The sequence below is a fragment of the Periophthalmus magnuspinnatus genome, chromosome 20 (genome assembly GCF_009829125.3).
Source record: "Periophthalmus magnuspinnatus isolate fPerMag1 chromosome 20, fPerMag1.2.pri, whole genome shotgun sequence".
In the NCBI taxonomy this organism is placed as follows: Eukaryota; Metazoa; Chordata; class Actinopteri; order Gobiiformes; family Gobiidae; genus Periophthalmus; species Periophthalmus magnuspinnatus.
The window spans coordinates 20,267,913-20,288,287 of NC_047145.1; the positions used below are offsets into that span (position 1 = coordinate 20,267,913).

Consider the following 20,375-nt stretch of genomic DNA (forward strand, 5'->3'; position numbering starts at 1 on the left):
GTGGGCTGTTTGACTGGGTGAACTTGAGGATGACAGAGGAGCAGATGGTCACTGGGCAGAGGTTACCCATGAGTGGCTTCAGTTTCCGCATAATGAGACAATAGACGTCCAACTGCCTGTGAGGGTCTACTGTTTAACATGGTCAGAGCCACCTGCGTCTGTGACTAAACGGTGCAGCGTCCAATTACTTTGTTTACGCACAGTGTTAGCGACTGGAGATGGTTAATGTGTAACTCGCAGTAGTTCAGAGGTGCGTTTTCAAATGCGGTTTGCTTTTGTTTTTTATCCCAGTTCAAAAAAAGTTTGCATTTATATTTTGTAAAAAAGTGGTAGGTTTGTCACGTTAACACATTTTGAAGTGCGATATATTGTATTGCTGAAGTAAATATAGGAGATAAACGATAATATTGAAATATAGACGATAATATTGACGATAAACGATAATATTGAAACTAAATCATAAAGCAGAATTATCCCTAAAAACTGTTCTAAATATGCAGAATTGCTAAAAGTAAATAAATAAATGACAGAATTCAACACTTACGTAGTTAGTTTGTGTCTATGTGGTGCGATATATTGCTGAAGTAAATATAGACGATAAACGATAATATTGAAACCAAACCATAAAGAAGAATTATCCCCTAAAAACCTATTCTAAATGTACAAAATTGCTAGAAATAAATAAATGACAGAATGTAACACTTAAGTAGTTAGTTTGTGTCTATGAAGTGCGATATATTGCTGAAGTAAATATAGACGATAAACGATAATATTGAAACCATAAATGTAGATGATAAACAATAATATAGAAAATAAACAATAATATTGACTAAACCATAAAGAAAAATTACCCCTAAAAACCTATTCTAAATGTACAAAATTGCTAAAAATAAATAAATAAATGACAGAATGCAACACTTAAGTAGTTAATTTGTGTCTATGTAGTGCGATATATTGCTGAAGTAAATATGACGATAAACGATAATATTGAAACCAAACCATAAAGAAGAATTATCCCTGTTGTAGAAAAAATTACAGTTGTAGATGAAAAGTAATCCATTTAAGAAGGTCGGTGAGTTTTGCAATACAGGAAAAAAGGTTTATTGTTTGTTACAGCAGATACAGACAGGACAGGGCCCAGGCTTCTCCCCCATTTCCCCTCTCACTCTTTGTCCAAGTCTCAACAACCCTGAGCATCTTAGCTCTGACTATTTTATACCAGAATGACAACGCTACATACATTTCAAAGCAGAGTGACTTTTGTTTCACACCCATGAGATAATGAACTTAGACAGGTATTACAACAGAGAGTTTCCTGTGGGATGGAGACAGAGCTTCACACATGTTCATGTCGAGTCTGGGTCTGACAGACTGATGTGATCTCACTCATGTGATCAAATGCATTTAAAGACACAACATGAATATACTTACATTTCCATCACAATCCCCGTAAAAATATTCTAAATGTACAAAATTGCTAGAAATAAATAAATAAATGACAGAATGCAACACTTACATAGTTAGAGTCATAATTGAACCTTCTACAGTTCAAATCTCACAATACAGAAAAATAATGGTAAACCTCAGTACAATTCATTTTTAATAACATACAACGAATGGAAAACCCGCATAGTAAACATTTCAATTATTTATCGTGTACTGTGAAAATGTATTTGAACGCAAAATCAAAGTATCCAGTTACTTTTCAGCGGTGCATTTGATACACTTTGACACACACCCTGTTACAATCGAAGCCACTCTCCATCTGTCTAAATGGGGTTTCCATTACGCCCCCCCTGAGTGGCGCTCTAAGTGGGACAGTTAGAGGACATCTTCTCTCTCCTTCCAACACTGAAGTCAGGCCTGTACTTGGTTCATGTCTGTATGCTGATCATGCTTTTAGTGCTTCCACATTAGTCTCAAGATGCACATATTGATGAGTGCCTAGTGCTCAAGTCGTAATGATATACTTAAGAGCATTTAAACTCCTAAATACATATATATACTGGAATTTGAAAGTGATTTGTATAAAGATTTACCAAAATGCAAAGTGCTTCCATGCAAATATATTATGATCTGATCAAACCCTGATTTATAATTTGTAATTCTGACAAAACATTAAATAATGCACAAACGCTGGTGTGTTTTTATTTATTTATTTTTATTTCAATAGATTATTTTTCCAGATAAAGGTTTAGTTTGTTTGTATACCTAACAGTTTTGATTAAATCTGTTTAAATAATCTGAATGGACACATCAGCGCCATCATCTGACCGTCTGAGGAAAAGCGCAGGTGAGCAGTTCAAACTACACTTCACTGGCGCACAAACTCTGGTATTTAGGATGAACTACTACTAAAAATATCTGAAGTAGTGGTGCAAGGAATGAATCATTTTGATATAAAAGTTGTACATGTGCTCACAGTGGAGACTTGGAAGAGTAATCAAAACCTGCATTCGCATATGAGTACTATTACTGTACTTTAAACACAATATTATAGGAGTAAAAAGTACACAGCAAGAACAATTTATTTAAAAAGTTAAGCTACTCAAGTAAATGTAGCTGAATATGACCCATCTGTGGTTTTAACATTGGCATTTGACTTGTCTCCATACTACACAGTTTTCTTCTCTCAAACTGAAAACACTCTGTTCCACCTTGTGATGTCATCATGTGGTAATACAGGAAGTGCTTCACTGTGTTTTCATTTGCATAAGAATCATTTGGATAATTTGAGTCTGGGATTTTCCGATCTTTACTGAACTAAAGGTCAAAGGAGCTGTTAAATTCCTTCTCATTACATTCAAAGCTCTCCACAACCTGGCCCCTCCTCACCTCACAGACCTGCTCCACCTCCACACTCCATCTCGCCTCCTCCAGCTCCAACCTCCTGTCCCTGCCCTGTAAGACCAAGCTCCGAACCCGGGGGGACAGAGCCTTCTCCATCGCTGCCCCCACCCTCTGGAACTCACTACCTAAACCCCTCCGTGACCTCTGACCTCCCCACCTTCAAAAAAGAACTCAAAACTCACCTGTTCAAAATCGCTTTTAATGTTTGATTTTATGTTGTAAATTGTGTGATATTTTATTCTTGTATGTATTGTGACGCGTCTTTGAGTGTCTTGAAAAGCGCTATGTAAATAAAATGTATTATTATTATTACTATTATTATTATTAACTTGAAAACTACCACTTCATGACATCACAAGGTGCAACGGAGCATTTTGAGCTTTGGAGATGCAGACAGACTGATAATAAAGTGTTACTCAAACATGTGTGAATGAACCAAAACGCAAATCCAGGTCTGTTTTTGAGGAGGTAACAGTATTATAACATGGCCAAAAGCTCACAGGAATCTTTTTGTGAAATCACGGAGCTCAAACCAAAAGATAAAATCGTTTTAAAACACGCCTTTGTTTATATAAAGGATCAATTTGAATCTGATACTAGCAAGACACAAAGAGTGCTCTGTGCTTAAAGTAGATCAGAAGATAGTAATATTTCACAAGACGGATATACTTTTACAAATTAAATATTGTTCGGTGCTACTGTATACAAAGGAGTTATACCTATTATACCTATTCAATCAGGAGCGAAATGGAAAACTCCTTGGGTTAATCCTGTACACAGGAGTTTATGTTCATTTAAGCAGAACATTCCAGTCTTTGTGTGTTGTTTGTTAAATGGGTGGGGAGGTTAGTCCAGGTTATGCCCGGGCTTGTGACATATGTTCTCTTGGAAGTAAGTGGCGTAATCTCCAGTAAGTGGTGATCATATGTTTGTATCCATGCGATTACCTCATGTGTAATTAACTATCTTAAGCCTTTGCAGTAGACAGATGAAGGATACTAACTAAAATCTCGGTAAGATTTAGATTTTAAAACATATCTTGGTAAACGGGTCATTTTTAAGGGAGTTTTACATCAAGGAACCACTCACCCATTCATCTGTGGGAGCATCATCACATCATTTTGCAAATACACGTAAATGATGTGTTCTCAGTTCAATTCACTTCAATTTAATTTTATTTTTCACAATCGTCAGTGCAATGTAAGGCACACACATACACACACTTGTAGCATATACACGTGCACATCTACACACCCAGCGTTTACATACTGCATATAGAAGTGTATATTGTACACATATTTCTGTCTACATATATATGCAGTATTCAAATGTCCCTGTGAAAAACATGGAGCCCCATCTTTCCATGGCTTGGCAGGTAGTTTTGTGTTTAGATACTTTAGACCAGGAGTGTCAACCACATTTTCACCAAGGCCCACATCAGCAAAATGGCTGCTCTCAAAGGGCCAAATGTAAAATAAATCTAAGTACTTTTTAACTTTTTAATTAACTGTTTCTGTATTTATTACTTATTCAAGTTACAAATATTGCATATGTATTTGCCTAGATGTAAAAATATGGCTGTGTAACCGCGAATCTCCTGATAAAATGACATTTTAAGACTATCATACCTTTAATTTACCTTGTTGAGGGCCACATTTTGCCCGCGGGCCTTGAGTTTGACACATGTGCTTTAGACCATTAGAGTTTAACACACTGTTTTATGAAAGCAGAAAATTGCAAGTAGTGTATTCAGAAATAAGCTACAAAAGTGTACCGTGTGTGGTTTTATCCAACCTCTTTGTACTATAAAAGATTAACAGCCCTGAGCGCGCCCTCCACCACTTGTCCCCGAAAGGAATGTCCTGCATCTTTTATAACAGGTAAGATACAACTCAAGAAGAACCAGAACATAGAGGTGGATCAGTAATCAATTCCCAAGATAAGGAAGTGTATAAAATATTTGTTATCTTCCTTGCGACAAAAAGCTCATATTGAGTTTCATACTTAATATTACATTGACACTTGGGGCGTGGAGCCGAATGACCTTCAGTGAACCTACATAATCAAACCACACTGATCCAGCTCCAAGACGTCTCAGATCACTTCAACTGAAACTTGTAGCGGCTCTATAATACCTTGTTTGTGCGCAAATAGATGAGAGTTGTGCGTCTGGAAACTATGAAAGACGACCATTTATTTTTACAAGAATAGTGCGTGAGTGAAATGGCTCAGTGTCTGCGCCACAGAACAAACAGCCCTGTTAAAAATACAGATGCAGCAAATGAATAGCAGTTATTGTTGTTGAGTTCGGCACACGCACAGTTTTGATAATTGAGTTTATTCCAGTTCAGAATGTAAGTCTGTATGCGTTTTCCTATTCCCTTTCTCTGGCATAATACACTGTAAACTTCGATCTTTTCCCAAATAAACAAATGAACTCAGTCACGTCACACGCACAATCCAGTGGCTATTGAAAACTACTTTCAAATGCGATGCAAAATACATGTCTATAACAAACAATATTCCATTATCCTCAACACACTTTAGGTCAACTCTAAAAACAGCCTGATCTCAGCGAGCCCTGAGATACTGTTCTGGTACAATAATACTTTCTATTTTTGTTGTAAATAAAAAAGTTGTTGCAATGTTTTTACTGAAAACGTTGTTCCCAAAACAAGGTCAGCTGTCATAAAGAAATGGCTGGTGGCTTATTTAGATGAAGACCAGATTTGGAGGTCAATAAAGATTAGTTTGTTAGATTATTTGATGAACGGGAAATGTAAAAAATCAGATTATCGCATTGTGTCCATTTGCACTACAGTACTTGGTGTGTAGTGCAAATATTTTAGCATTATATATTGAGAACCAACTACAAAATAGTCACATAACATGAAGCACGACGCAGAGAGAGTTATAAATTAAATACAAACACGTTCGATTTTCCAGAGGGATTTATTCTCGTCTGATATTCCTTAAATTTCAATAGTGCTTCTTCTTAAACATTCATAAAAAACAAGCTTTTCCTACAGGTGCAGTATATGACATAATGGTGCTTTTCCATATAGATTTAGACTATACAGACAGACATTGAAGCTCGCTCGATCAGCCCATCCAGGACCACAGCGTAATCAGAACATAATCATTTATACACATTTAGTAAGCGTTTTATACTTGGTCTCTAAAGTCCCTTCAAAACCGACTGTTCTCAGCAGGTCATGCGCGCCACCCCAAACTCCAGACTCACAACCGCTGGCTCTTCTTTCGCCAGCTCGTCGTATGTCCCTTCTAACTCTCCGTAGCTCTGTTTCCTGCTCTCTGTGCCGCTGCTGCCCTCTACTGTCCGCTCCGTGTCGGTGCTCTCCAGCGCGTCCTCGCCCACCTCGTCCTGCTCCTCCGCTCGCCGCTGCTCTTCTTTGTGGTTGACGGGGGCGCCCAGGATGAGAGAGTCGGGGCGCGGGGGCATGGCGTTGGGGTTGGAGCGCTGGTCTCTCGTGGGAGGGAGCGCGGGAGGGTCGGAGGTCACAACGGGGGTCACGCCGAGCTGATGGAGCCGCTACAATGAGATAAAAACAAGAGGTTATTCTCGGTTATACAGTCTCAAAATGAACAAATAATTTAAAGCCGTTTTCCGACCTATGTTATAATGTTTCCTCATCACAAACAGACCTGGAGTTAAATTTTGTTTCATTCACACATGTTTTAACGCACAAACCCTGCAGATTTTGAATAATTTCAGCCCTGGAACTTTCAATCTCTACTGAACTAAAGGTAAAAGCTGACATCACAAGGTGGAACAGACAATTTTGAGCTTTGGAGATGTAGACAGACTAATAAAGAGTTACTCAAACACGTGTGAATGAAACAAATCACAACTCCAGGTCTGTTCTTGAGCAGGTAACAACATTATAACATGATTTAAAGCTCACAAGAGTCAGTTTTGCGTAATATAGGATCTTTAATATATACACATTTCTAAAAGGTTAGGACTATTTGTAAAATCTGTTTCATTTAGAGCAACTACAATCAACTTATTGCATTTAACTAATGAATCAATAAATAATCAAATCAGACTGAATGCAATTTTGAATCCAATGGCCAAAACAAACCTCCTCAAAAACAGACCTGGAGTTGTGTTTTGTTTCATTCACACATGTTCGAGTAATCTTTTATACATTTAAAGGATCAACAAACATGTAAAGAACAATGTGTAATTTTGTGAAGTTCCTGCTAGGGAGTAGCAGGGAGGAGACATTAAATAGAAACTAAATATAGTAATTATTAAAAGTTATTAATTTGACAACTAATAATTAGCGCATGAAAAATGACAAAGAAAGCTCACATTCTCCAGTGCTTGTAGTGCGCTCTCTGCCTTAGCACTTTTCTCCTTCAGAGTCAGAATAGTCTTTAAAATGGACTGTCGTGGATGCATGGATCGGTCAAACTGATGGTACATGTTTCTCCAGAACCTTTGTGAACATGACAAGTTGGTTAATAGCAAAGAATGGATAGGAAGGAAGGATAATAACAGTAGTATAAATCTCACATACTTAAAATGGTAGGGCAGTGTGGAGGGCTCCAGGACGGGGTGTTCTTCATTGTAAACCGGGTTGTAGAAAGGATTTAAGTAGTTCTGCTTTTCACCCAGGAGGAATGCCCACAGTGAATGAGTCCGCTCTTTTAGCCTAGTTACAGTGAAGAAATATAGCATTACATATTTATGAGTGATGATGAAGATGAGTCGTTGTTTTTGGTAAATATTTTTGCCTATCCTATTAAATCAAATTATTGTACAGGATAATGAAACAGTAGCACATTCATAAATAAAACACAAATTGTGAGCAACAGACAGTAGTACAGTTCACAATTTTCAATGTAATTTGGATAATCACAGATAATTTTATGATTGAGACATTTTTTAAACCTTAAGAAAGTAGATAATTTAAATTCATCACTTAGTCCACTCCATAACTTTACACCATAAATTGAAACACATGTTGATTTAGCATTTGTTCTTACTTTAACATATTCAAAATGATGCAAACCTTTTAAATTATAACAACCAACTTTTAGTCTAAGGAAATACTGTATGCTTTTTGAAATTATATTATTTTTAATTCTATAAAGAATCTCTAACATTTTAATATATACACAATAACCCTTCGCTTTAAAGATTTATCCTGAATAAACAAATTATTAAGTCATAATTATAGCAAATTATAACTTCACAAAAGACGTAAAAGAGATACAAAAGGGACGTTATGCGTTGAAAGAAGCCTTTGTCTACTCACTGCAGCTCCTCTCGTTGTCTCTCATTGTTACCGAGGAAGTTGCCGTACTGACAGGAATGGACATGTTCATGAATCTGCAGCAGGAACCATTCACTGAACTCAAATGCCTGCAAATGTAAACATAATACCATGGTAAAATCTACAAAAATCACATCAAAATCATGCTTGAAATGTGTTTTACTACAATTATAGGATTGTGTACCTGTGGGAACTGTTCTGTGAGCTGCCAAACACATTCAAGAAACTGTGTGAAGATGGGTGACACTTCCTTCGGATCTCCATCCAGCTGATCACACCTAGAGAGGCAAAGACTGGTAAAAACACACACAAAATAAACCTAGAACGTATTTATAGTTGTAGCACTTGCCTATCAGCGAACTTATGACCAAAGGAGATCCAGTCCTTCTCAATCAATACCTAGAAGTAGACAAGAGTATTAGACGTGTAACAAAACAGCTGATCGATCCATGTTTTGTGTTCATTACCATAAAGCCTTTAATGGTTCGATAGTAGGGGTCCATGAGCAAAGACCCCAGAGCACAGACTTGGGCCGTTCTATCCCAGCCGTCTGAACAGTGAACCAACACACTGGCTCCTTCCACCGTCACCGCCTGCACGATGAGAGCGCAGAAATAATAACCGCGAAGACATCAACGATAATATTACTAACTGTATGTAAAATTTTACCTGGGCTAAAAATACTGCTGCGTCTACAATGGCTTTAATATGTCGTAGCCAGCCGCAGCCCTCCAAACCCACAAGGTAGTCACTCATTGTAAGAGACCGTGCACCTATCACTGAAAATCAACAAATGACATTAGTACGATAACTTCATAGATTATACATGGAAAAGCAAATATTTGTTTTATAATCAGTAATCAATTCAGGTTAATATTACCTTCTAGTAACTTCTGCAGGCTACTTCTCATTACATGGATGTTTTCAATGCCTACAAACTGGAAGCGTATGTTGGAGTAGTTGTCCTCATTTTCGTAGCCTTTACCAGCCGCGCGGTTTGCTAATGCATTTAACTGAAAAAAAAAACAAAAAAAAACCATACCGTATAAAATATGCTGTACATTTGATATACCAAAGGCGTAACCGCTGTCTCGTGTATCTAACCTTTGGTCTGGTATCCATGACATACACAAATCGGCAGTTATGATTGGCTTTACTGATGGCCTGCAGCATGCTTTCATCCTCCAAACAACGAGCGCTGAATCCTGAGAGAGGCTGGCTGCACCGGCAAACTGCAGCCTGACAAGTAGGACGAGGTTGAATCATAAATACACCTACACAACTTTAACATCAGCAAAACATTAAAGCACAAATGGATTTACAGTACCTTCCTTTCTTGGTAAAAGTATGTGAGAACAGGAAAGCGTCCTTTACTCCTGAACTTGGAACTCCCGACAATGATGGGCTTACTGGCGGTAATGGGAACGTACAAGTCGCGTGGATATGTTTCACACACCTGCAAAATATCATATAAAAATGGAAATGAATATACGTAAAATTACACGTTACTACAATGTAATAACTCAAAGCATGAGGTGGTTCTATACGTGTTAATATTGCCCTCTGCTGCCCTCATGTGTCAAGACAATAAAATAATATAATATTTAGCAAATAATCTAATAGTGCAGATTCTAAGCTCTATCAAAAACAGGTTAAATGGTAAATAGTCACATTTTTATAAAGCATATTTCCACCTTCAAGGCACTCAAAGCACTTTACATCAAGGTGTGTAGATACAGTGTACAGTTATATAAATATCTATTTCCATCCATCCATTTTCTTCTGCTTATCCGGGGCCGAGTCGCGGGGGCAGGAGTCTAAGCAGGGACTCTAAAGAAGCATTTTATTGAGCTAAATTATTCCCTGATTGTGGGAAAGATGGACTGGTGTGAGCAGAGTTTTTCCTCGAGTGATGCAGAAAAGAGGGAGCCACTGCCTGTGTCTGTGTGAATGGTCATGTACGTTAGTTCACACACACATTTATACACCAGTGTAAGTAGAAACTGTGGATGAAGCGGGTTAAGTTTTTCGCCTAAAGGCACAACGACAGTATCATCATCTGTCGAGAGCGGGATTCGAACTGCCAACCTTTCTATCAAAGGAAAAACACTCTACCAACTGAGCTACTGTTGCCCTAATTTATCAAATTGAGGAAAAAGGAAATGACAACGAGATGATTATGAGTTCAGTCACCACATGCTAAATCTATCTATTTACATTTTAAATTACAGATGTGTATTTAGCAAAGTCCTGATACTATTAGTTTAGACGTGAGGAACAGTTGACCTTAAAATCTCTGTTGACATCAGTAAGTTGCCACTGGTCACAAGGAACCCCCATCCTCTCGTACTCTGCCCTCAGATCAATCAGCTGCCAGCCCTCCTCCCTCTGTTGGTCATTCTGTTTGGGGTTGTAGGAGAATGCGTAGAGCTCCTCATAAGACACTATATAAACAGAAGGTAAATATTATCGTCATTATTTACAAGATCGACAAAAAAAATAGGCTGTTATTAAAAAATACACAGACCAGGTCGTAATAGACGCAGCAGGGAGCTATAAATGTCATGGCAGTCTCGCTCTCTTGGCAAAACAAAATGAACAATTCTGAAGTTCCGGCACTGGAGCACCAGGGGGCAGCCAGTGGTGGTCAAGGATAACTTCTCCACTGAGGCTATATGGTGATGCAAAATCTGAAAAAATAGGTGTGCAGTAACATACGTTATACTGACTGCATTTAAGATTTTTCATAGGAACAATTAGCCTACATAAGGTAGACCAGAAAACAATGAGATGTATATTTAGAAATGCATCTCACCCAGATCTCTTGTGCAGCTGTGGATGAGTTGTTGGAGCTCTCTACAAAAATCAGGTGTGTTGCCGTCAGGTAAAGTGTGCCATTTGTGGATTTGTTGCTGAAACGATCCATCAGCCGCACTTGCTCCACCTGCACAAACACACAACACAAACGGTTTAGTATTTATCATTTTATTTCAAGCGATATAGTATTTTATATTTATTACCGTAAAGATGTGTGGTCATATTTTTAATCTGGCCAAGCATGTCATTTTTGTTTGGTTTTCACACTTGTAAAAGTAGCTATAAATGTTTAGTTAACCATTTATCAATGTCACAAGTTAGAACAGGAAAATGGAAACTTGAAGTCAGCACTGAGGCCCAGGCTAAATATTGGGGCACTAATGTTACATGAAGAAAAAAACATGTATTTAAATTACATTAACTTCACAAATCTAAAGTCAGGACACATACAGATGTTATTTCAGCAAAGTGACAAAATCTATGATTTACCACAACAGTGGTTTTCTTGTTGAGTCAGATATCCCCTTCCTCCTGTGCCCTTCCTTTTGGCCTGTTACGGATATGATGAAAAACAGAAACCTCTCTGTCTACGAGCAACTATGCAAATACATGCAAAAAGTATCCCTGCAAAACAATACAGCAGTAATGTTTTCCTGATTGCTGAGGATTGTCTCAGACACATTCTTTACCTGTATTTGTGGAGGTTCAGTGTGCTGCTATTTTGGCTATTCCATTTTTCAGTTGACATTGTTTTTATGCAGACCTAATAACGTTATTTCCCAACTGATAAAACACAAACAAGAAAAGCCAGACGGCCAAAGTCATCATTATGAGGCAAGAAACCTCCAGGACATTCAGTCTAATCTCTAGGTGTGTGCGCCTGTATTACAATTAACTCCTACCAATTATGATCTATTTGTTTGGGGCCATCATGTTTATATATGTATCTTTTCCCCTGGTTGTGATTAGTATCATACAGCATGCAGTATTTTATATTTCTTTAACCACAATGCAATAAAATGTACTATTGTCAATAATGATCTCATGTGTTGTCAGACTTGTACCAGTAAATCTGTTGTGACAGACAAGGATCAAACACTGTGTTGTTGACAGAGCAGGACACTGTAACATTAGAAATGGAAATCTAAGCTCCTCTGACCCTGGTGAAGGAAACAAGCAGCTCCATGATGATGCTGCTCATCACGCTCAAGTTTGTTTAGTACACCTGCTCATCAGCACCATGACATCTATTTAAACAGTCATTATAAACTAAATACTGACAGTTGGAATACAGAGGTTAAAAGAGCCGGTCTGTGTCGTGCTAATGTCTGTATCAGCTTGTCCTGCTTGAATTAGCTGCAAATGTTAGCTACCTTTGGCGTTCGGATATGCTCCATTTTCACAGTCAAAACAACTGTCACCGGGGTCAAAACTTCAAGCGACGCTGTCCAGATAAACGTGTATCATTGATGAAAGATCCTCTGCGTGGACCAGCTGAACTTTGACGAAGGCCGCTGATTTGGGTTTATTGTCAAATTATTTTTTTCATTCTCCATCCGCGTTAAGCTCGTGGCACAAACGTCACACTGCTCTTCCCCGATTTCAAAATAAACACCCTGACTATTTCTTTCATTTTTATTTTTATTTTTTCTGTTGCTTTAAGATGGCATCATATTTGTCTCTAAATATCACTCATATTTTACACATTTACATCTGGATTAGAGAAAAAAAAAACAAAAAACAAAATTTGACAGATTTAGTTAACCACTTCCGCCTAATCCACGGAAACTGCGCATGCGTATAGCGTCAGATGACACACCAGTGCATGCCGGGAGTTAGAGTTGTACATGGATTACCCAAAATGCGTTTGGGGAAAACCAGGCGGGCAATAGGAAAAGTAAACCATGCGAAAGCTAGTGCCTTGACGTTGGATTGTTTTACATATTTTACTGTTTTGTGTTGTTTTGAAACATCGGTACTAGGAGTATACAAGTGTAGCTTTAACTTCTTTTAGCGGCTCTGTTGTGTTTTGAGATAACGTTAGTTAGCAGTGGCCCTCACGCGCGGATCTCTCCATGCTAACTAGTAACTAGCTCGTTAGCCAAGATGCCGTTTCTCTTCTAGCGGCCTTACGTTTGGCTTAAATGTTCTTCACCAGTTATTGAATGTTGAACTATCTTCAAAATGTCTGGCTTTAATTTTGGATCTACGGCCACAGGCGGAGGATTCTCGTTTGGTCCTGCTGTTACCAGGTAAACTACTTCTAACGCTACAGCACATGATACAGATGCTACTGAATGTGCTGAGCGACATAAACATGCTCAACTCTTTATTATGCGGTTTACATGTTTTGTTAATGTTTATGTTTGGCTTGGTTAAGCACATGCATCATTGTGTAATGGGGGTAAATTAATTGTGTACTTAATATGGGGGAAAAGCATTTTAGCTTTGTCTTTTTCCCTTACAGTGCACCTGCTGCTAGTACTACTAACTTTGGGACTGCTTTGGGTACAGCAGCAGCAGCTCCAGCTCCTACAACCAGCGCTCCTTCTTTAGGCCTTGGAGGTGGTCTCTTCGGTCAGAAACCTTCTGGAGGATTGTCTTTTAATCCACCTTCAACAAGTAACATTAATTAGAAAATGATATGTTATTTTAATTAGGGTGCTTGACATTTATCTTTAACAATTAAAAGATTCCAAGCGTGAAATGCAAACAGACCTTAACAAAATCAGACAAATTGACTGAAACGTATCAACAGCTCATTGTCTCTATCACTGAAACACATTTTTGTCCACAGGTACCACGGCCACGACAGCTGTTGGTACTGGCTTTAGCCTTGCCTTCAACAAGCCGACCGCCTCAGCCACCCCGTTCTCCCTCACCACCCCTGCAACCACTTCTACGGCGGCTCCAGCTGGAGCAGGTCTGTCGTTTAGTTCCATCCTGACCTCCACCGCTCCGCAGCAGCCCGCAGCCCCAGGTTTCAGCTTTGGTGCACCCACCACTGCAGCCGCAACTGTTCCATCACTCGGGAGTAGTTTATTCTCAAATCCAGCCTCAACAGGTGAGTTCATAATTGGAATCACAAAGATGGCAGATTTTAAAGATGGACATTATTTTTATTATTCAATCATCTTCTTTTCTTTTTCTTTGCTGTAGGATTGGGACAGACCACACTGGGCGGAGCAGGACTACTCCTAGGTTCACTTTTACCTACCTCCACAGCAGCTCCAGCAGCACCTCCTGCAAGTATAGGCCTTGGTGGGGTTGACTTCAGCACTTCATCTGAAAATAAGAATGACACATCCTCTGGGGTCAATGCACAGTATGTCTACAGGAAAAAATGAAATTTTGCCTGTTCCAAAACTTTAAACTTGTTAAAAGCTCATGTCTGTTTCTCAGGGACAGTAAAGCTTTAAAAGATGAGAATCTGCCCCCACTTATTTGTCAGGATGTTGAGAATTTTCAGTAAGTATTATGAGTAATTGGTATTTATTAGATTTACCCCAAAGCCCCAAAACAGTTCGAGCTTCTAAACGTGTATTTTGTGTATTTGTTTTTTTTCAGGAAATTTGTAAAAGAACAGAAACAAGTTCAGGAAGACATCAGTCGAATGTCCTCCAAAGCCATTACTAAAGTCCAGGATGACATAAAGAGCCTTAAACAGCTCCTGTCTGTCAGCTCCAGTGGTCTTCAGCGCCAGGCTTTGGCCATTGACAAGTTAAAATTAGAAACGGCACAGGTAAAAGTCAATGTCACACATACATTATTCTAAGTTACTATTTCCTAATCCTTTCTTTTGGCCTTTTTTTGAAGGAGTTAAAGAATGCTGACATAGCACTACGCACACAAAAAACTCCGCCTGGACTTCAACATGAAAACACTGCTCCATCTGAGTGAGTGGCCTACCACAAAAATGATACTTTCACAATAGTAAACTCGCACCAAATACAACTTATGTTTTCTTTTTCAGTTATTTCCGTTGCCTGGTTGAACAGTTTGAGGTACAGTTGCAGCAGTATCGACAACAAATAGAAGAGTTGGAAAATCATTTGACGACACAAGGCAGTGGTTCTCACATTACACCCCAGGGTAAAGAGATGTGAAATACCTCAAAGTCTTTTTGTATGTCACTAATGGTCACCATGTTTGTATATATGATTTTTTTAATTTTTTTTGCAGACTTGTCCCTAGCTATGCAAAAATTATATCAGACATTTGTCGCACAGGCTGCCCAACTGCAAAATGTCCATGAAAATGTGAAGGTCAGTCTCGGCTCCACTCATTACCTTTTATCCCATAGAGTTTCTAAAAGTGATTTTGTTATAGGTCTTAAAGCATCAGTATCTTTCCTACCGACGGGCTTTCCTGGAAGACTCCACTGATGTTTTTGAGTCCAAACGTGCATCCAACAGGAAGTGGCAGAACGCTCCACGAGTGACCACAGGCCCCGCCCCTTTCTCCAGTGTCCCTAACGCCGCAGCGGTTGCCATGGCCGCCACACTGACGCAGCAACAGCAGCCAACTCCAGGTCTGACTGCCTACAAGTTTTAGAAGTTTGTAACTCTAAAACAATTAAAAGTAACTAATTAGAAGTTGTTGTTTTTTTACTAAGCAATAGTAAAGTTTACTCTACTTTTTAGAGTGAAAAAATACAATGAGCATCTCAAATTAAAAGACCAGTTTTTATTTGTTACAGTGGGAGGTTTTGTGGTTCTCTACAGTTCTTTACAGGGCCAGTCACAGCCTTTCAATCAAACAGTGCAGGGTGCTGTAGAAGAAGAAAGGAGCCTATACTTATTATATACTTCTACTATACACTCAAACACAGACTTCCTAAACTGTCATCACACTCCTGGTGCGCCTGCCCTTACTGAATGTCAACAGAACATTTCATTCTACATTTGACCAGTTTTAAGCTAGAAGTCATTATGTTTGTTCCAGGGATGTGAAGATAAATGCTTTTCTGTTTAGTGCCATCTCATTTTGGAAATGACTAGTACTTAATGCCATATCAAATTGTATTTTGTTGTAGAAACCACTTGCATTTTTTTTCAGATCCCCAACAATCAGTTTAAGCAGACTGCAGCTTTTCTTAATAGCTACTTAATAAAACACACATGTAATAATCAAATGGTCTACAACAAAAACATACTTTTTAATATAATTATCTAATTATTTCAATCAGTGGGATGTAACATATTAAAATGCATTTTATGCTTTAACTGAAACCATTCACAGCTGTTATGGGCAGAATAGGTTATAAATGTATTTTACTCCCAATTTTACTGAAACGTGGCAATATCATACAGTTTTTGCTGTTAGTCTTGATGTACTGACAAATTAAGGTACTAACTTCAAGTTACAGTTTTGGATACGTTTGTATTTCTAGCAATATTTTAAGGCCTTGTTATATGAAAGGATAAATTGTAGCATTAACACCACATTTCCATCCACTCTTAAGTTCAGGCAAGTTATACTGCGATGACAAAATCGTAAAATACTTGATTTGTTTGTGCCAATAGTTCAAATGTATCAAATCAGTCGTATGTTTTCAGGAGAAATGTCCCTTTGTCTCAGTGGGGCTGAACACTGTTACACCATGTTGAGTCGTTGAGTGCTAGCTTCATGGTGTAGCATGCTATTACGAAAATCGTAATATATGCATTTATTCATGTGCCTAACAAAGGCGCTGAGTGCCAAAAGGCTGTTTTATTAAAGTGAAAACAAATCAGTTCAGTTTTTTTTCTGTAGTGCAAAGCTGCTGATAATTAATATCTTCCCACCTCAAATTGATCACTGTAGTTGAGGCTGAACACTGAAGGGGTTTGGCCTTTTTCTTCAGGGCTACTGTCAGTAACAGGGCTGGACGCAGAGACATTTTGACTATGAAAGGCTTAAATGCTGCTGAAATTTGTAATAGTATCATATTCTAGTGGAATGATGTCTGCTGTATGGACAAAGGTCAAGTTAAACACATACTGTTGATTGGCTCGATGTCCATTGAGTTCAGTGTTAATCTCGCTGCTAAGACCAGACCTACAACCTGAAACACGGTGCCAAAAAGCAAAAAGGCGAGCCATCTGCTTTGCTATTATTTATTAATATATTTTATAAATTTGTTTTTGAACAAAATTCTTCTTAATTTATTTATCTTACTGTAAAAATTGAAGGTTAAATTAATGCAGTATTACTATGTACTTTTAATCAGATATTCAGTGTTTTCACATATTCAAAGACTTTCTGGACCATACATGGTATCTGTATTTTCCCTGGAGCACTTTTTTTTTATTCAGTGAAGCCTAAAATTATTGTAAAATTGGGAAAAATAATTTCACAATTTGTCAGGGGTAATGAAACAAAAATATAAAATGACAAGCACAGCTTTTGGACCTGAAATAAATGTACACTACAGTATTTGTGCAGTTACTCCTCTGGAACACTTGACTGTTTTAATGTTTCTAATGTTTTAGAAGCTCAAAGGGTACAGAGTTTTATTTCACTTTCTGTAGGGCTTTCACTACACTGGAACAGTGTTATCACTAATCACTTTACTATGGGCCACACAACTGAAGTGCTATAAGTGCCAAGAAATGTTATCACTCTTTGTCAATGATTGTACATGACTGTGGGCAACCTGCTCACCTCTAACTAAACTGGAGTGCTTTTATTGTAGTGAGTGTGTTTGAACTTATATAACCAATGCCTGTTAACCAAGTATTTCATATTTAATATGGTGTGCCTTTTAAGCAATATTCAGTAATTGTGTGATGCATTCTTTGGCGAATGCTAGTTCATTCACTCAAAGAAATGAGAAACTTGTCAAAAAAGTAGCTTTCCTTTGTGTGATTGTATATGTTTTATGTAAGTGGTATTGCCTATTCAATTGACAATAAATTAATTTTGAACAAATATACTTTGTCCTTGTGTCATTGAAATTGAATAATGACAGCAAGAAGAAAGTTTAGCTGAAGACAAGTTTCTGAGTGAGTGAACTAGCATGCTTTTAAATTGTAAAAATTGGGATCTCTCCAGAAATATAGACACACATACATACAGTATACCAAACCCTTTCAGGATTATTTTCAGTTTTTCATTGAGAGGAGTAAAGCAAACTCTTTTGTTCCTTAGGAACCCAGGCCACGTTGGGGGCAGGGTTTGGAAACCCCTTTGCCTCAGCAGTGGGCACTAGTCTGGGCTCCTCCACCCTGGGAGGTATAACTACACTTTTCTGTGACTTAAGCCCTTTCCCTCATTCTGTGGTTTTGCTTTTTGGGGAGGTCTTTATTTTCTCTTGCTAGAAATAGTAAAGGTAGGAGTTAAAGGCAGTATGTGATGATTAGAACGCTGCTGCTTTCCTGTCACTGTTCACACCATGTAGCTGTTTAGTATGCACTGTAATAGCATCTATAACAGAGTTCAGGGTGGATAATGAGTGTTTAGAGCCGACTGTGGTGATGTGGTTGGTCTGTGACTCCTTCAGCTTTGCCTCTCTGTGCCTTGTAATGCTTCGTTTTGTGAACCTTTGTTTTGATCCTTTTTGTGGTGGTGTATTGGTTGATGCAGATTAAATATTAAGCTTATTTTCCTTTAAGCACAAACAGTCTAAACCCTGTTTCGCTCTCATTCACAGGTTTTGGTGGTGGGCCAGGATTTGGTGGGGTGGGGTCTGGGGGCTCTTCTTTTTCCTTCTCGGCCAGTAAACCCACAGGAGGCAGTCTGAGTGCAGGTACACCTTAATGTGTCTCTGGCATTCACCTCATCTTAGACTCCTCCTTAGTGATGCTTCTTTGCAAGCTTTTAGTTGTTGCTAATTTTAAGATGGGACGTAAGTTAGTACAGCTGTAGAGAAGTCATTATGTTTTTGTTTACTTACAGAATTTTGTATTTTCTGGTGTTAATTTCTGTACCGTTCTTCCCTCTGTAGGTTTTGGCAGCAGCAGCACAGGCTTTAACTTCAGTAACCCTGGTCTCAACCCGTCCGCGGGCCTGACGTTCGGCGTGTCCAACCAACCTGCCACCGCCTTCGGCACAGCCCCACCTACGCTCCAGCTCAAGAAACCTCCTCCTGGAAATAAAAGGGGCAAGAGATAGAAACCAGAAGTCTAGTCCTTTGAGTAACCAGCTTCGCCTTGGATCATTGTGGCTAAAGCTTGACTTGCCAAAGCATTTTAAAGTCCCATATTATGCTGTTTCGGATCTGTTATAATGTTGTTTCCTCATTAAAAACATACCTGGAGTTGCGTTTTGCTCATATTAGTCCATTTGGTGTAATATGGGACCTTAAATACCTTTATAACATGGCAAATTTACAATGTTTTAAAGAAGACATGGCCTCTCATCGGATGAGTTTGGACCCACTAAGACGTTATAGAAATTGGGTTCAAGAATATTCAATCAATGAAAAAACACAAATTTGTCTTAAAAGATCCCCTTCATATTTGACATTTCTATAAACCTTTTATCTGTTTACTAGAACTTACATTTTTGACAGCATAATAAAATGCAGTTTGGTTCAAACGTTACATTAAATAACTGATTTGTTAAATGATGTATACAAGCAAAGTGGGCCATGAAGATTATTCTATTTTGTACCAATTCCCCAAAGTGTCTTGAAGCTAAACTTGTCAGAGTTTTTGTCCAGGAAAAGTTTCTGTTCAAGGGAATAAACACTGATGAAATGGTCTCTGGCTCTGAGGAGCACGTCTCACCCCAGGTTGTCACTGAAACTTGATGATGGTGGGTTTAGGGGAAGCAAACATTTTTATTTTTGTTACTAAAATAGAAGTGACCAGAGGTGGGTAAAACACACAGAAAGTAGTCCAAATAATCTATGTAAGTTTCTTCATAACTGAATTGTTTTTGTCCCTTAATGTTGTCCGTGTGTACTTGAGTAAATGTTTCACAGCTCTAACTAGATGTTCAGTAAAATCTCAAAGGGTTTTCCTCAAGATTCAACTTGCTCTAATTTTACAAACGTCAGATCAACTTTGCACTTCCCAGTGTATGTAAATGAGATTGCTTGTGTGCACTGCACAGTAGGTCTGTGGTGTGTCTGTCATGTTTCTTTTGACCATTTATTGTGGTCGAGGATCAATTGCTTTTTTCTTAAAATGTATTTTTCAGTTATCAACAGCCTGCTGGTTGTTGGTTTGTTTGTATTTTGTAACTGCAGCAAACATGTTTGTGTGTTAATAAAGTCTGTGGTTTTGCCTCTTAAATGAACAGAATGTAGGATATTGATTATACATTATATGTTCAAATCCAATAAGCTCTTAGTGGTGACAGTTGTACACAGCCCTGGTCTTTGGGGGGCGCTGGGGAGTCAGGTTTTCCAGGCGCTGAAGAAGAAGTTTGTTGCCAGGCGACGGAGCGGTGGGTGTAAACAAAAGAATAAAACGT

The 20,375-nt window shown here is 38.4% G+C and overlaps 2 protein-coding genes across 7 annotated transcripts; one reads left to right on the forward strand and one right to left on the reverse strand.

Annotated features, from left to right (window-relative positions):
• Window positions 1–5,783: 5,783 nt before the first annotated feature.
• Window positions 5,784–12,571, reverse strand: mtmr6 (myotubularin related protein 6). The gene is made up of 15 exons (XM_033985807.2): window positions 12,347–12,571; window positions 10,972–11,100; window positions 10,684–10,846; window positions 10,443–10,600; window positions 9,484–9,612; window positions 9,261–9,395; window positions 9,037–9,169; window positions 8,826–8,935; window positions 8,624–8,749; window positions 8,506–8,555; window positions 8,341–8,434; window positions 8,139–8,245; window positions 7,398–7,532; window positions 7,190–7,316; window positions 5,784–6,403 (listed from the first exon to the last, which is right to left on the reverse strand). Exons 1-15 carry the CDS (start codon window positions 12,368–12,370, stop codon window positions 6,056–6,058), a joined length of 1,968 nt encoding a protein of 655 aa, XP_033841698.1. The 5' UTR covers window positions 12,371–12,571; the 3' UTR covers window positions 5,784–6,055.
• A 214-nt stretch (window positions 12,572–12,785) lies between these two features.
• nup58 (nucleoporin 58) lies at window positions 12,786–20,196 on the forward strand. 6 transcript variants are annotated; one of them, XM_033985912.2, is made up of 13 exons: window positions 12,828–13,225; window positions 13,441–13,595; window positions 13,771–14,037; window positions 14,133–14,298; window positions 14,376–14,441; window positions 14,541–14,715; window positions 14,790–14,869; window positions 14,947–15,065; window positions 15,156–15,238; window positions 15,303–15,504; window positions 18,105–18,188; window positions 18,607–18,702; window positions 18,901–20,196. In XM_033985912.2, the coding sequence occupies exons 1-13, from the start codon at window positions 13,158–13,160 to the stop codon at window positions 19,065–19,067; spliced, it is 1,728 nt and encodes a 575-aa protein (XP_033841803.1). In that variant the 5' UTR covers window positions 12,828–13,157; the 3' UTR covers window positions 19,068–20,196. The 6 variants fall into 6 exon arrangements, with proteins under 6 accessions (XP_033841806.1, XP_033841807.1, XP_055086018.1 ...); XM_033985913.2 differs by having other exon boundaries at window positions 13,441–13,550; window positions 18,901–20,190; XM_033985915.2 differs by lacking the exon at window positions 18,607–18,702 and having other exon boundaries at window positions 12,786–13,225.
• Window positions 20,197–20,375: the final 179 nt, after the last annotated feature.